Here is a 16,451-nt window from a genome sequence, read left to right on the forward strand (position 1 = left end):
TAAATTCAACGTTAAAAGGAAGAAAAAATATGTATACCAGTATATACCCACAGTCCCAAGAGTTATGTTCAATAGAACTGGCTTCCTATCCTTTTTTTGTTTCTCTCTCTCTCTCCCTCCCCCTCTCGAAGCGGGCACTGGTGAGGGAAGACAAACCCTTTATCAGCTACTCTGTATCAATTACCATGCGGCACTTTCACTTACCCTGACGTCACTGCAAAGCCAGCCAACCGGGGGAAACAAGCTCGCACAACAGCCGAGGAGGGCTTGTCCACAGGGCCACAACCATGCTGTGCGGCCGCAGACCCGCTGCCTGGGTCCTATGGGCTCCCCGCGCCCCGGGCATGGCTCCCCGAGCCCCTGCATACCTTTGTGGTATCCGAGTGCTTGCTCTGCAGCTGTTCCAGATACAACTCGTTGACCTCCCCGAGGACCAACAGCTGCCGGTTCAAGAACTCCATCTGCTGCTGGACCGACTCACTGTTCGAGAGCTAACCAAAACAGGGCAGGCAACATCAGCGCCCCCGTGGCCCACAACTGGCCGGTGTGTGCACACAGGGGCCGGCTTGCACTCCGGGTGTCAGTGCTACAGGACAATAAATTCCCATGGTTTCAAATCCCCTAACACAAGTGCTAGCGGGGAGGAAGGCGTCCCACGGCAACTTCAAAACGGCGCTGAGCAAAGGGGAAGCAGTGGAGAGTCGCTACATCAAAGTGGCCACCCACGGGATGCCTGCGGAGGACAGGCGTGTGCGACCTTCACGGCGGGGACAGAGCCCAGGGCTAAAGCCCAGGAAGACGCACTTGCTCGTACATAAACTGTACAGAGTGTGGTGAATCCCAAAACAGGAGGGACCCTAGCTCAGGAGCATTTTGAAGCAAACTTCCCACGTTTATGTAAACGAGGATCTAAGAGAGGGTTCCCAGGGGCACACACAGGCCCAGGGGCAGGCTGGGTGCTTCTCCACTGCGGAACCTGTCCTGTGCATTGTGGGGCGGGTCGCAGCACCCAGGTCCCTGCCCAGTAGCACCAAAATACTCTACACATTGCCCCTTGCCCCCGAGGAGGGGTGGTGGTGGGGAGGGGAGGCCGCCTCGGCCTCGGGCCTCGTTCCGGGTGGGAGCCCCAGCTGGAGGCACGCAGATAACGGCCTCACCCCATCTGGAGGAAGACCGTCAGTTAGAGGTGTGAGAGGAGACCCAGCCTGCCCGCGGCTTACCTTCTGGGACACCTGACTGAGCAGCAGCTCCGTGTGACACACCTTGCTGTTGGCCTTCTTCAGTTCCAGACGCAGCTCCGCGATCATGTTCCTGCAGTCCTCCAGCTTCGTCTGCCCGGAGAGACGCACCAGCAAGTTACCCACTGCCTCCGGCCAGGGCCCTACCCCACCTGGCCGTCAATCCCCGGACAAGTGGGGGAGCCCAGCTTCGCAGCTGCTCCACTATTCTTGGGTCACCAGGATTTAGTTTCTTAGTTTTAAAAATCAAGTTATGGATGATTTCTGAGTTCCTGATTTGTTTAGCAAAAGAACAAGAAGCTCTTAGATCTGCAGTCCCCAAACCAAGCCAACCCACAGGGCTGGGGCGGGGAGGTGTGAAGTGTCTGAGGGAAACACAGCGACACCTGCCGCTCGTCATGTGAACTGCACGCTGGAGGCCGCGGAGAGGGAGTAGCAGCCGCGCTAGCGAGGGCAGGGGATGTAGGCACGTCTGCGAAGCAGGGATCTGGGGTTTGCTGGGATACAAAGCACTGTGTGAACACCAGCGCGAAATGGGAAAAGAGGGCATCGGTGTCCAGTGTGGCTCCAAGTCTGTGCCTCTGCGGTGCCCAACGGGGACACACACAGCACTGGTGAGCCATGGTGGTCATTTAAAAACAAAATCTACAGGGGTGCCTGGGTGGCTCAGTGGGTTAAGCCGCTGCCTTCGGCTCAGGTCATGATCTCAGGGTCCTGGGATCGAGTCCCGCATCGGGCTCTCTGCTCAGCAGGGAGCCTGTTTCTTCCTCTCCCTCTCTCTACCTGCCTGTCTGCCTGCTTGTGATCTCTGTCTGTCAAATAAATAAATAAAATCTTTAAAAAAAAAAATCTACAACAACGTAAACTTGGGTCTACAGTCCTCAAACAGCTGCTGGGTTGTCGGGGCGTAAGGACTAAGTTGTTCAGATCTGCTTAAAAGCACAACAGTCAGGGTTTCTTTTTGCCTTGGAATGCCAGGGAAGTGACCAAACTGCCACAGGAGCCGCGTACGACCTGAGCTGGTGGGGGAACCTTGGCCCGAGATGCCATCTATGCGCTGCCGCATCAGAGAGAAAAGCCCTTCCCGTCCATCGGGCTGAGTGAGGCGCCTCCATGCCCTGTCCCACCTGCCCAGACCCAGGGCTGCCGCCCGTACCTGCAGCTCCTGGCTCTGGTTGTAGAACTCCTCGCGGTCGTGCTGCAGCTGTCGGATCTGGCTGTGCAGCTGGGCCACCATCGTGTCTCGCTGCTCCTGCAGCTGGCTGTACCGGGCCTGCTCCTTCTGCACGCTGACCTTCCAGATCTGGATGTCCTTCTCTTGCAACTTCAACTGGTCTTTCTAGCAGAGAGCATAGACGTGATCACTTTAGCTGCCTCCCGGCAGGGGCAGTAAAGCACCCGTGTCACCAGTGCCGACGGCCACACGCCGCCCTGAAGCTTTAACCGTAGGCACCGCAGCCATCAGCTCACGACTCTCCAGCCAGACTTGCCCTGCCAGCGGCACAGGGATCGGGAGCCACTGGAAGAACCTCTCTCAGGTGCCAGTTACTCCCAACACCTTCCGAAGTCCTAACCGCCAGTGCTGGCCCAAGACCTCTAATAAAACACCAAGCAGCCAGGTCCCTAACACCGGCTGCCACCCTGGCAGTGAGCACGGAGTCCGGGGACCTCCTCAGGCAGCACGGCTGCAAAGTGGCTGCCGGTTCGCCCCCTCCACCCCGTTTCGCGGAATGGTAACAGAGGTTACGGAGGCTTCTCTTCTCTGAGGAGAAGAACGACAGAGCCCCTCAATCTGACTGGCTCCCCCCGGTGCTGTGAGATTTTTGTCACAAAACAGCTTCAGGAGAGCTGGTTTTGCATTTGGAGGAATAAAATCGCGCCTCTGACTCTGTGGACCATCGTAGGCTATCACAAGTACACACGGAAGCCACTTGTCTCACCAGGGTCATTCGGTCACCCTTAGAGACCGAGCGACCACCCCGAGCCGCGGCGGCGCATGGAGCTGGGACAGGACACCTGGGGCCTGAGCCGGCAGCCGCTCCTTCCAGAAGATGGAGCCCGCGCGAACCCCCGAGCCCGAGGCGAGCCCTGCCCATGGGCCCCGGGGGCTCACCATGGCCGCATTGTGCTCCTCCAGGGCCGCCGCCTTGACCGCCTTGCGGAGGAGCCGCCTGTTCCGGAGCGCGTGCTGCTGCCTCTTGAAACGCTCATACAGTAACTGGTTGTGCAGCAAGAGCAGCTGGTTACGGAGGGTGCGGATCTCATCTGAGGGAGGAGAGCCTGATTTTAAAGCAGAGGGAGGGTGGCAGAGAGGCCTTTTACAGATGGTTCCGTCACGCCCCGCCCAGGTCAGCCAGCTTCCGAATCGCGCTTCTCACAGCAACAAGTCCCCGCTCCCTCGGCAAAGGCCGCCTGCGTCTCAGCGCCGGTCGTGTGTCAGGAGAGGGGAGGGGGACTGACTAACGGCCGCCCTCCGAAGGAGCACAAGATGCTAGAAGGTGGGAGGGCTCCTGAGAGCTTCCTGACTCCTCCCCACACCCCCAAACCACACGTACGGTGCTTCGAGGCGCCCTCCTGCCCCCCATGCTATGTCCTCCCCGGGGCCCAGCTCGCGCCACCGACCTCACTGGGCTCTTTCCTACGAAAGCCGAGCACGAGGTCGGCGCTTTCTGCACTTCCAGCCTCAAGCACCTGCTACGTGCCATTTTCCAGAAGTAGAAAATGCTAGCTTTGCAACATCTGAGGTATTAGGGGCCAAGGAGATACGCTGGCTGGAGCAGCAGCCAAGGGGGACCTGTTCCTAGAGGGCACGCCTCCTCCAAGGACAGAAAAGGCGACAAGCACGCAGGATCCACGTGGGCTGGTCTGGAGTGCAAGTAACAACTTTACCTCCAAAGTGGGTCCAGTCGACAGACTTGCTGGGTAAAGACAACCTAGGAAGGAAGTTGCGGGGGGACAAAGTTACCGAGCTCGCCCGGACAGCCTTCTCGGGGCTGTTCATTGCCGCAAGGCTGGATCACTTCCTTGCAGTCAAAAGCAGCAACAGCCTAACGAAGCTTCAGTACCCAGGTGCCCAGGGTCTCAGAGGTGGCGGTGCACAGCGGACGGGGACCAGCACACCCACCAAGCACGACCAGCTCCCTGGGGCACAGACGTCCTCCCTTGGAGCTCGTGCCATGGCCGATCTCTGCTCGGCTCTCCGAGGCGACGGAGCGCCCCAACATACTGCCAGCTACTTTCTACTCAATGTGCCGTGTACCTGAGCCATGTACCTGAGGTGCCATGTATCTGAGCCCGTTACACCAAATCTCACTCAACAAGAGAAATCTCTGTCAAATTCCACCTGAGATCATGACGTTGAAGAAAAATTAAAACCAAGACCTTGTTTAGCAAGAGCCAAGGACTCGAACCCTGGAACTGGTGGGGTTCCCTCGCCCCCCCCTCGATAACGGGGTTGGAAAAGGCCGTAGAGGAAGGGTGGGGACAGCGGCTCAGGCCTCCGGGAGGCAAGCCTGTGCGCGAGCGCAGGCATGCGGGAGGGCTCGCCCTGAACCACTGACTTGCTTTCCATCAGAGGAACCGCATTACCTACGGCTGCAGGAGGACACACCGGGACAGGGATTCCTAGGTCACCCGGATACCAGACACCCCCGCTCACGCTCTCAGAGCACACAGCCCCGCAGGGCAGCCCCCGGGTGAGCTCGCCCAAGCGCCCTTGCAGGACAGCCCCGCTGGGGCTGGCGGCCGCGGACGGGCAAAGGCAGCGGCTGGAAGGACAGAGGGCAGCCGGCCGCCTCCGTGAGCACAGAGGATGAGCCCCACTGCCCTCGGGCTCGGGCCGAGCCTCCTGCCGCGGGCGCGGGGAGAGCAGGGACGCCGCGGCGGGGCCTTACTTGCTCAGCTCCTTGCTGTGTGCGTCCGCTCCCTGCTGGACCAGCCTGTCCAGGACTTCCGCGGGGGAGGGCGAGGGCGGATAGTCTTCCTCTGCGTTTCCTTTTGCTTTCTTTAACAGTTCCTTGGTCTTCTTGCTGACAAAATGATGGGCGGTCTTTGGCAATGCCACCTCAAAAAGATGATCGTAAGGGGGAGGCTGCCCACTTCCAAACCCCACTCCCCTCTGAGGCGGAATTTTACAAGGGCTGGGAGTGAGGATGCTGGTCTCCAGCGAAGTCTGGCGCTCCCTGTGCCCGGCAGGGCTCTCGGCGGCGCCTCCGCAGGGCGGGTCTATGGGAGTAAAGGCTTGCTTTGGTGTGTCAGGCCCAAGCTTGTCCAGGGAGGAGTTTAAAGGCTCAGGGTTCACACTGGCGCCCTGAGCGCCAGAGGTGGCCGAATGGTTCTTGCGAGGACAGCCCGGGAGATTGTCCTGGTAGAAGGGAGAGTCAAAGCCTCCTCGAGGAACCAGGGGCTCAGTCTCGGCCGTCGTGATCTCGGACAGTTCTTTAGAGATGGCCGCTGAGGGGAGGGAGAGAGACAAGAGCCAGCACTGTGAACGGGCTACCTGGGTACGGCCGGGCTGTGCAGGGCTGTGTGCTGCCAAGGGCCACACGGTGCAACACTTAAAGGGCCACCCCTTTCCTTGGCATAGGACCCAGAATACACCTCCCACCTTCTTCCCCCAAGAGAAGAAAAACCAAGCAAGCCTGGGAGAGCTGACACTCGGTCCCGGTTTCAGGGTGCGCTGAGAGCTTTACCATCTCGCAGTAATCTCGTACGAGCCCAGAACCCTCACACTACCTTCTTCTTTAGCTTTCTCGATGCTGTCCTCTTCGGAGGCGAGGTCTCCTAAAAACCCTGGAAGGTCACTTAGAGCGACAGAACCTTTGCTGCCAGGTAGCTCTTCTAAGGAGAAACGAAAACAGCTCAAGTCAAAGAACTACACGGTAACCCCCCAACTGTGAAAGCGCTCGCCCCGCGTGGACGGCATCCGTAAGCCTTCTTCCTGCCGTGTGAGGCGAAGAGACTAGAACCAGCGCGCCCCGCCCCCGCCCCGGAGCGGCCCCAGAACACGAGGCTACTGCAGGGAATCTAATTAAAGGTACTGAAAACCATAACCCCCAGAAAATAAAATTCTCCATTCTCAACACCTGAGAGATCAGCTAAACACCACAACCGGACCGGCTCAAAATGCACGTAACAGGTACTTCACGGCAAGAACTTAAGGGCTTTTTTTGATGTTATTATTAGGTTGGTTTTTGGACTTAATTACACCTCACTACCTCTGGCCTTCATCAGTGTGTGGTGTTCCCAAATTTCCCTGTTTGCACACACAACCCAGGAAGAGACAAGCAAGGTCTAGGGTTACGCAGAGACTTTACCTAGTCCTCTGTCGTTTGGGAGATGGTGCTGTCTATGTAGACAGGGCCTTGCTGAATCTGTTTTTTCTTCCTGAAAAGATAGGTACCACTTATGTCATCAGGCAGAAAACTGTGTATGTGTTCTCTTGTGTAAAAGACATATCCTAAAAATCTAAACTTTAACACATTATAAAAGAGTTTAACATTTGGCTCAGTGGTTTAAGCACTGTTTGGTCTCAAGTACCTTCACAGTCTTAAAAACCAGGAGTCCCATGAGCTTTTATTTATGTGGTTCTAGTACAGTTACTACACTAGAAATCAAAACAAACATTTTAAAAATGTTTACTACTTCACTTAAAAAAAAATAAATCCAGGGTGCCTGGGTAGCTCAGTTGGTTAAGCAACTATCTGGCTCAGGTCACGAACCCAGAGTCCCGGGATCGAGTCCCACATCAGGCTCCAGGCTCCACGGGGCTCTGCTTCTCCCTCTGACCTTCTCACCTCTCAGGCTCTCTCTCACTGTCTCTCTCTCAAATAAATAAATAAAATCTTTAAAAAATAATAATAACAATAATAAATCCATTATATGTAAACATAAATGATACAAATTCTTAAGAAAAATAACTACAGTTTCCACAACAATACACACAAAGTCAGTGAGATGAGTGAACCTCTTCTGCCTTCGTGCTCCCTCTTCCGTGTCTGGCTGAATGGAAGGAAGCCGGAAGCTCAGACCAGCCTCTGCGCTCAAGCTGCTGCACTGTGTTATTTTGGCTAAAGCATACGAAGGAACTTCTAAGCCCCAGTGTTAAGTAGTTATAAAATGACTTAACCTTTGATGACTTGACAAGGAGTCATTTCTCAGGGGTTACCACGTGAAATCTGAAAGCAGGCCACACCACCTTTCATGCTGTGTTCGAGACCACGGGGGGACTCTGGGCTCTGCACTTTTGCCTATGGCGGCTCTGGACCATCGCACAACCGGACACTTAGAAGATCCTGACTCGCCCCGTTGAGCTTCCCAGTGTGGAAATATTCACCATATGACATAAAAAACTCGATTATTCACCGGGCTCCCTAGAACTTTTCAATCTCTTCACAAAAGTCTCGGGATACCATCAAGCTCATAGCGACAGAGATCAGGTCTGTCGTACTCTAGTTTTACCTGAAAACTGAATTTTGCCACCAGCAGCAAAGCCTGTCCATTGTTTATTTTGAAGTGACAGCTGGTCACGTAAGCAGCAGCCTGTCCCACGCCCGGGTCTAAACAAGCATCGGCCGTCGGTCGGCTGTCCCTTCACATCACACTGGCGCTCCCCGAGAAACACAGCTGGTCTAGCCATCAACTCACATCACGGCACCAGGGTCTGTCATGGATTCCCCTATTTTCTCTCAAAGAATATCAAATAGGTATGTCCTCAAGGGTCACGATATACTAAAATAAATCCTTCTTACTCCTTTCCATGAACACTCTTAAGGCACTGGCATTTTGGCTTTTTTATCTTTTGTACTTTCAAACCGAAGACACACGTGACAGAAGGCGGCGTGCACCAGACAGTTTGGTGCCAGCCCTGATCTGTGCTGGGGGCCGGCCCTTCTCCCCCGCATCGCTCTGTACCATGAGTGCAAACGCCAACGCGGTCAGGAGGGAAAGGGCAGGTTGGTATTACTCCGAAAGCCGTCGAGCTCCTGGGTCCCCCGAAAGGCTTCGGGAGCTCCAGGGTAAGCAGTTAACACTCTGAGAGCTGCTCGCGAGTCTATATTCATTTGCCCTGAATCAAACCCACCACATACCGGGTCCAAATTCCATCTGACATAACGAGCTTCGCACCCAAAGTGAGGCCGCATGTGGGTCACTGAGCTGGGGCACAGGGAGCACAGACACGCCGGCACGTACCTTCTTGGGGGGTGTGGCTGTGGCCGGCCGCAGGGAAATGGGCACGTAGTCGTCCGAGGGGCAGAGCGGGGCGGGAGGGGGAGACGTTGCTGGGGTTCCCAGAGGGGTTCCTTTTCCACCTGCTCACAGGCAAGGACAACATACACACCATCACCAAGCCTATTAGAAAACTGAATCTTTTCAACCTGCCTGCGACAATAAAGAAAGCCACTAGAGTGAACTTTCTAGGCAGCTTGAGTCTTTTTTTTTTTTTTGGTTCACTTTCTAGGTTCAGAAAACCCCCAAGCTTTGTATGAACTGTCAACCACAGGCTGACTGCTGCAAGCAGCCCCAAACTCACTGCTGGATTAAGAGACAGTCCCTCGTCACACACAGCAGGCCCAGACCAACCCTCCAAATCCCACCGAATCCCACCTCAGACGTACATACCAGTTGTACCAAAGACTTTACTGTAAGGGTGTGACAGATCAGGTGGGACATTTCCAGGAGACGTTGGAGGAGTGGTCATACCACAAACCGAAGATGGGCTCCAGAGAGCAGCCTGGGGAGTTAATGAGGCGGGTCAGCAGTGAGAAAGAGCACCAAGGCACCCCTAAAGGCCTGTACTCATGACCGGACAGAAAAACTCATCTTATTAAAACTTTATTATGATGCATTTTGTAAATCTAGACTCCAAGAGAAACCCAAGTGGCAATAGTAACCACCGTTCCTAATACCACCTTTCCTTAAAAATAACTGCTAAAATGAGCACAATGAGATCATCCCAACCAGATGCTAACTCCCGACCCCAATGGTCCGCTTCACCAGCACGCAGAGAAGCAAGCAGGCGCACTCTTTCACTCCATACTTGTGGCGGCTCAGTCAACAGCCGTGTCGATGGGGGACTCAGAGTCTGAGGTGGCTGCCCGGGCGTATTTAACAACGTCAGCCGAGCGCTGGAATACGGGGTCGAGGTAGCACTCCCTACAATGAAAGGCAAAGAGTATGCGAGATCAGTGTGCGGTTTGAGATGATCAGTGTGCGATTTGAGATGATTCTGGGGGAAAAAACGGCCCCAAACCAATACGATAATGTTCATATTTCTTAGATAACTGAGGGGACTGCTGATGTCGTAGGGACAAAGTAACACTTAAATGCCTTTTTAAGTGTTCTTTGGAAATAGCTCGGTAAGGTTGTTCTTTGGTTTGGTTTTTAAGATTTTCTTTGTTTAGGGCGCCTAGGTGTCTCTGTCGGTTAAGCATCTATCTGCCTTCAGCTCAGGTCATGATCCCAGGGTTCTGGGACCAAGCTCCATATCAGGCTCCTTGTTCAGCGGGGACCCTGCTTCTCCCCCTGCCTGCCGCTCCCTCTGCTTATGCTTGCTGTCTCTCTGTTGCTCGCTCTGTGTCCAATAAATGAAATCTTTAAAAAGGATTATTTAGGGGCACCTGGGTAGCTCAGTGGGTTAAAGGCTCTGCTTTCGGCTCAGGACATTGGTCTCTGAAGAAAGACCCTTGATCCCAGGGTCCTGGGATCGAGCCCCGTATCGGGGGTCTCTGCTCAGCGGGGAGCCTGCTTCCCCTCTCTCTGCCTGCCTCTCTGCCTACATGTGATCTCTGTCAAATAAATAAAATCTTTCCCCAAAAAAGATTATTTATTAAAAATTGATTATTAAAAGATTATTTGAGCGAAAGCGAGCGGAGAGGGGGAAGAGGAGGGAGAGGAAGAGGGTAAGAATGTCAAACAGACCCCCCCAGAGTGTGGCCCCAACTCATGGCTCAACCCCAGGACCCTGGGATCATGACCTGAGCCGAAATCAAGTCGGACACTCAACCAACATAGCCATCCAAACTCCCCAAGTTCAGGAAGGTCTGATGTCAAGTTAAAAACTTCAGGGTAACTTGAAAAAGCACAGCCTGGATGACACCCCTAATCGGTAGTACCTACAGATAAGCCTGGCTTCTCTAGAAACCAATTCTCAACTGTCCAGATTCACTCAAACTGTGTCCGTGAGTGCAGCAGCCCAGGGGCCTCACTGCAAGCGTCTGAAACAAAGACCCCCTGTCAGGGTGCTTCCAGGAAAGCAAACCCTCAGGTCCATACACCTTGTTCTGTGTTAAAGACCCATCCCTGGTCCGCTGGCGTACTGTCGGGTAGGAGACCAAAGATGTGGGGCTCCGAATTAAACTTGAAAGAGGGGTTAGTCAGGAGAAACTGGAGGCTTTAATTTTCAGCATCTGGGAAACAGTTCCTAGACGCTGCAGTGAGTCTCACCCCAGGAAAAGAAAAATTAAGCGGATATAAATGAGCCATGCTTTCCAGAGATGAAGCCGAGGTCACTCTTACCACAGCTATTTTGCGTGTCAACGTAAGGGCTGGCGGCCACATCGGCCGCACGATGAGGAAAGCGCGCGGACACCTGCGGGGACACGGAGTCGCCGTCTTCGTATGAGGCTTCTGCGGGGTCCAGAGAGATTTTGGCACACTCTATTACAACATCGTGTGTTTCTAATCTCTTCCACCTAGAAAAGGCAACGACAGTTAAGAAAGGCAAGCTGTAACCCATTTAATCAAACACCCAACTCTCAAGAATGCTAATGCAAGGCCAGGCACAGAGCCAGGATTAGCGACGGACAAGGCAGAAGAACCCCACCAGCCCAAGCATTACACCGTGCTTACTAACCTCCACCTTCCCTGTTTAAACTGGGCATATCGGGTTATCAGAACCTCATCCGAAGCGAAAACGTCAACAAACAACTGGGCAGAGCCTCCAAAGAGAGCACAAACTATGCCGGTCACTGGGGGAGCTTCTCCCCCAGACCAAAGGTCATCAAAGGTCCGGGGAGGCCTGGAAACTGCTGGTGGCTGCGGTGGGATTTAAGGTCTCTTGTCAGAGCCTAGGGGGTCCTACCCCCTCTCTAGACCGGCAATATGGCGCAGACAGACTCAAACCTCGAGGAAGTCCATGCGGACATTTTTTTAAATCAGCCAAAGATTCCTGTCATATGACCCACAGTTCCACTTCTAGGATTTAAGCCTGTGGAAATCAACACACGGCAAGATACACAACAATGCTCAGCACAGCTCATCACAGAAAAAAGAAAAGAACCCAAAATCACACCAAGGGGATATATTCTATAGAAGAAAAATTATTACACCATCCTAAAAAGCTCTCAACAGGTCACTGGCTGCCAAGTGTCAGGAAGGAGACTGACCACAAAGGACACGGAGAAACCTTGTGGGCATATGACACATTCTGTATCGTGAGTGTGACACTTGTCAAAACTTAACAAACGGATGAATCTTATTGTATGTCAACCATACCTCCCTAAAGCTGATTTTATTTTATTTATTTTTAAAGATTTTATTTATTTATTTGACAGAGAGAGACACAGCGAGAGGGAAGACAAGCAGGGGCAGTAGGAGAGGAAGAAGCAGGCTTCCCGCCGAGCAGGGAGCCCAACGTGGGCTCGATCCCAGGACCCTGGGATCATGACCTGAGCTGAAGGCAGGTACTTAACGACAGAGCCACCCAGGCACCCCCTAAAGCTGATATTAAAAGTCGTGTTTACAAGACTCAGCGGTTTAAGACGGTCAGGATAGTGAGCTCCGACGAATAAAGATTCAAAACTACTCAGAGCTACGCCACGAGAGAGAGACGAGGGCACCAAGTGTTCAGATTAAAAGACCCGAAAGTCTTGGGCGATGTCCTTTCCCTTCTCACCTCTCCAGTATTTGCCAAGCGGTCTACAAAGCCCTAATAATGAATACACCAGGGACCTGCTCCAGTATGAACTTTAAGACGGCGTAATTTCGCTATCCAGTTATCCAAGAAAGCAGGAACCCAGCAAGACTCATTTTCATGTTCCAAATTTCACAGAAAAATCAGCACTGCACTAAGGGCACGCCATGGATTTACCCCAACAAAACATCAGCTTCCATACAATTGCTCTAGAAAACGCACCACTTGATCTGAGACGGTGACGATGGGATACCAAATACAGAACCAGAGAGTCCCCAGGGCACGGGCAGCATCCCTAGGGGCAAACCCTTTCGCATCAGCACCGCCCCTGAAGTCTGAGCGGGTGCTCCCTGCCCGGGGTTCCTGCGTGCTAAGGGTGGCCGCCTCCCCAGGTACTCCCGGCACCAGGGGCGAGGGGAGAGGGGACAGCACAGGTCAGGACGCTTACGTACACGCAGGAGCCCCGCTTTTAGAGAATCCAGTGGACTCACAACACAGTAGAATATACATTTACATGTCTGAGTTAATCGGACTTATGCTATTTCCTTGGTTCTTAAAAGCATTTTTCACATCCAATGTCTCTGAAACTGAGAAGTCAGATCTAATTAGTTGTGTGTTAGTTTTTGTGGCATTTTTTTCTTTCTCAGACGAACCCAAAATAGAAGGGCTCCGTGACATCTTGCATTTGATGAAACAGGGCTGTTTAAAGAGTCAGTTAAAAGGTCCCTCCCGCGTCCTTCCCCTCAACCACTTCCCCGGTCTGTCGGCAGAACCGGTACCCCGCCTGCATATTATTTTGAAAGAATACGCTCTACGCTCTGAATTTCCCGATTACGGACTGTACCCATCCCCTGCAGACTTCTACTAGGGCCAGCGAGGACACAGACCGCTTCGGAAAATCCTTCTCCCTCCTCCCTGCTCTCAGCAGACGTATCATAGTTTCGTTTTCTTCAAAATTAGTTTTCAGAAATTAGAGTGAACTATAAGATTTCCTTTTCTGTTAGACTCAGTTTATCCTGGAGTTTGGATTTTTCTGTTTCTTGTCCTGAGTCCTCTGTGTTTCTATTACAATCTTCCTAACCAGAATCAACAGCTCTGAAACAAGGCCTGATACAACTTTTACACGACGCTGTGCACATAAGCACCGGAATTACCCCCCGACCCCCGCCGCCCGCCGCACTAGCTCCCCTCTGGAGGCCTCTCTCTCTCACTCCGCCGAAACTGGTTTGTTCGGAGGGCTGCTATGCAGTGTTACCCAAAGACTTCCCGTGACCACGATCCAAAGTCAAGTTCCCCTTGCCTCCTGGGCTCAGTCTCACCAGATTCCACTCTCATTCTGATAGAGTGCAGGCCCCAGTCGCTAGCTGAGAAGGGGGTCTATGGGAGGTAAGTGTGACGGAAGCTGGGCGCTAGGTAAGCCCCTTTGATCAGGACAGGCATGTCCTTCAATATCCTGATTGCTATATTTCTTCGTATTTTTCATACTTGTATTGGAAATTTTCTTCTATTATGTTTTCACAAAAGTTTTCTCCTCTCTATAGCTCTTTTTCCTTGAATGTTGGCTTCTTGGACTGATTATTTTAAGTTTCTTAGTTCTCTGCTCAGAAAACTCATCTCTATCCACTGATTCTGCTTTCTGAGACAGTCTTAACTCTACCTTCTAGTTCTTTTGTTGAAGTCTTGACTTGAGCCCTCATTTTTCACTTTCAAGGGTTCTCTGTCTCTGAATGTTTCCCTCCATGGCATTCTGACCTCTGCGTGTACTCAAATGCCCCATCTCAGTGGCTACTCAGATACTTTCCTCCTCTCTCTGTATTATGTTTCTTTCTAGCTCCCTTTCCTTCTCTTTATGTTGGTCTCTCTCTCTTTCTCTTTTTTAAAGATTTTATTTATTTGAGAAAGAGAGAGCACAAGCAGCGGGGAGGGAAGCAGAGGGAAGAGCAGACTCCCCGCTGTGCAGGGAGCCCAAGGAGGGACTCAATCCCAGGACCCTGGGATCATGACCTGAGCCAAAGGCAGGTGTTTAACCGACTAAGCCACCCAGGCGCCCCTATCTTGGTCTCTTGTCTTTTGTGCTAGAGCTTTCCTCGAAAGCCAGATGACCCCTGCCTACGACTGGAAGCGAGGCTCTCTAGGCTGGCCTGGAGCCTTCCAAGTTAGTATCCCAGACTGAACATATGCATCCAATTATACAACCTCCCCAACCTACCAAGTCTACAGTATGGATTCGGTTGTTTTTAAATATAAACCTATGGGAAGGAGGAGAATGGGCGAAGACAGAGCAGCACGACAGGCTCCTGAAGCTAGAAAGCAGACAGGCCGGAGGCAACCTATGTAGCACATCCAAGGAAGCAGAACCCTAAGCTCCCATTGTTTCAAACCTAAAAGTCAACCTGACTTACACCGCAGGATCCTTAAAAAGCTAAAAAAATGTTTACACGTTGAGGTGCCTGGGTGGCTCAGTGGGTTAAGCCTCTGCCTTCGGCTCAAGTCATGATCCCAGGGTCCTAGGATTAAGCCCCACACCGGGCTCTCTGCTCAGCGGGGAGCCTGCTTCTCCCTCTCTATCTGCCTGCCTCTCTGCCTGCTTCTGCCTACTTGGGATTTCTCTGTCAAATAAATAAAAAATAAAATAAAATAAATATATACATATATTAGAAAATGTTTACCCGTCAAGTACTTCTGGCACGGGAGCTAAACGGCAGGTAGGTGAGGACAGCTAGCGCGGGGAAGACAGGGTGAGAACTGTTTGAGGGTCCCGAGATCCCCTTCCCACCTCTATACTCCTGGGCAGCAGAAATCTGGGCTATTCTCTGGAGAGACTAAAACAGATTTTGGGACTGAGCTATTCCAGAAATAGTTGAGGACACTTAAGTGAGCCATGTCCATTCTGAATGCCAAGACCACTAACCTCTCTCACCACCAGGCTCTTCCCTCCAGCAGCAGCCAGATACGTACACACACACACAACCACATACACGTCTCTCGCACACACACACACACACACACACACGTCACACACACACACACCCAGGAAGCTCAGAGGTGACAAGTCCCACCCTGTGGACAGCTTTTTGGTCACCCTACCCAGACACCCGCAGATTACCAGATCTTTGCGGAAAGCCTCAAAGACTTCAAAAGAAAGACAGTGTACGGATTGCACGGGGAACAAACAACTCCCAGATACTCGAAGATGTGCGCATCCATGAGACCTAAGACAGGCGACTACAAAGAGGAGCACTGAGAGACCCATGAAAAGCTCTTAGATGCCCAGAACAAGGCACGAGGAAGGAAACTTACAACAGGATTAAAAGCTAAAGATGAGGAAACCTTCAGAAAGAACAAAAGAGCAGAGAGAAAAAACAGGAGAGCAAAGAAAAGTAGAGGACACTCTAGGAGGCCCCGATCTACATCCCAGCAGCTCCAGAAAGACAGACATACCGGAAGGAAGGAAATCAAGCACAAGATAATTAGAGAAACTTTCCTAGAACGTGAAAGAAAGAGTTTCCAGATTAAAGAAGGAGAGTAGGTTCTGACGAGGCAATGTTGGAACATGAGAAGAATACAGGGAGGGCTCTACCGGCTCCCACAGAGAAAAACACAGCCAACACGGCCAACACAGCCATGACAAAGAAGAAGAGCCTGGGGTCACAGCAGCAGCACTGGCAGCAAGACGCGATGTCTGAATAAAGCCTTCAGGCTGCAGAATGAAGGGCCCGGAAGTCTGTACCAACCACATGGCTGCCGGAAGGTACACTCCCCGAAGACAAGAGCAAACCTGGAAAAGAGGCAGGAGACACAGGGGATGGGAGGTTCTGCACAAGGCACGGATCCGGCAGGCGGGCAAATAGACAGGCATGTGGCGGGCCATCACCCTCGTCCCCGCACTGTCTTCTTGATGGGGGGACGCAGTGTGCAGGTGACCCCAGCCCGATACATTGTTTCTGCTCAGTCTGTCCTAAGTGAGCACCGATGAAGGCCCTGCTCTCCCTTCCCTGCCGGGATCCGCGGTGCGGGCAGACCCTGCCCTGACCTGCTCCTGGAAGCTGGTCACCGTGAGCCAAGAGGCAGCACATGAGCGGTCTTCGTCCTCTGCCACGTTTCAGCAGCACATCCAGGAACCGGCCTCGCTGCAGGCCCTGCCAGATGCTCTGACTTGGGGGAGCACTGTGTCTCAGGTCTCCCCCGTGCATGACCGGGCCCACCGACGCCCCCGCCCGGGGCCCGGCAGACTCTCCATGCAGGGAAGTCAGATGAGGGCGCGGACAGCGGTGTCTTGCTCTCGCCTCCCGGGAGCCCGC

At 52.9% G+C, this 16,451-nt stretch overlaps 1 protein-coding gene across 7 annotated transcripts in view; it reads right to left on the minus strand.

Annotated features, from left to right (window-relative positions):
- TSC1 (TSC complex subunit 1) overlaps window positions 1-16,451 on the minus strand; it is a 49,004-nt gene that overhangs the window by 8,454 nt on the left and 24,099 nt on the right. For 5 of the 7 annotated variants that reach the window (XM_082696079.1, XM_082696078.1, XM_082696082.1 and 2 more), the window contains 12 exons: window positions 10,755-10,930; window positions 9,277-9,392; window positions 8,859-8,970; window positions 8,430-8,548; window positions 6,554-6,623; window positions 5,973-6,077; window positions 5,132-5,690; window positions 4,128-4,171; window positions 3,352-3,518; window positions 2,395-2,577; window positions 1,221-1,331; window positions 369-491 (listed from right to left, as the gene is read on the minus strand). In XM_082696079.1, coding sequence (XP_082552205.1) covers window positions 369-491; window positions 1,221-1,331; window positions 2,395-2,577; window positions 3,352-3,518; window positions 4,128-4,171; window positions 5,132-5,690; window positions 5,973-6,077; window positions 6,554-6,623; window positions 8,430-8,548; window positions 8,859-8,970; window positions 9,277-9,392; window positions 10,755-10,930 — 1,885 coding nt within the window. The remainder of the gene's footprint in view (window positions 1-368; window positions 492-1,220; window positions 1,332-2,394; window positions 2,578-3,351; window positions 3,519-4,127; window positions 4,172-5,131; window positions 5,691-5,972; window positions 6,078-6,553; window positions 6,624-8,429; window positions 8,549-8,858; window positions 8,971-9,276; window positions 9,393-10,754; window positions 10,931-16,451) is intronic. The other 2 variants (XM_082696084.1, XM_082696083.1) reach the window with 1 other exon arrangement.

This window comes from Mustela nivalis (genome assembly GCF_964662115.1).
Source record: "Mustela nivalis genome assembly, chromosome: 13".
In the NCBI taxonomy this organism is placed as follows: domain Eukaryota; kingdom Metazoa; phylum Chordata; class Mammalia; order Carnivora; family Mustelidae; genus Mustela; species Mustela nivalis.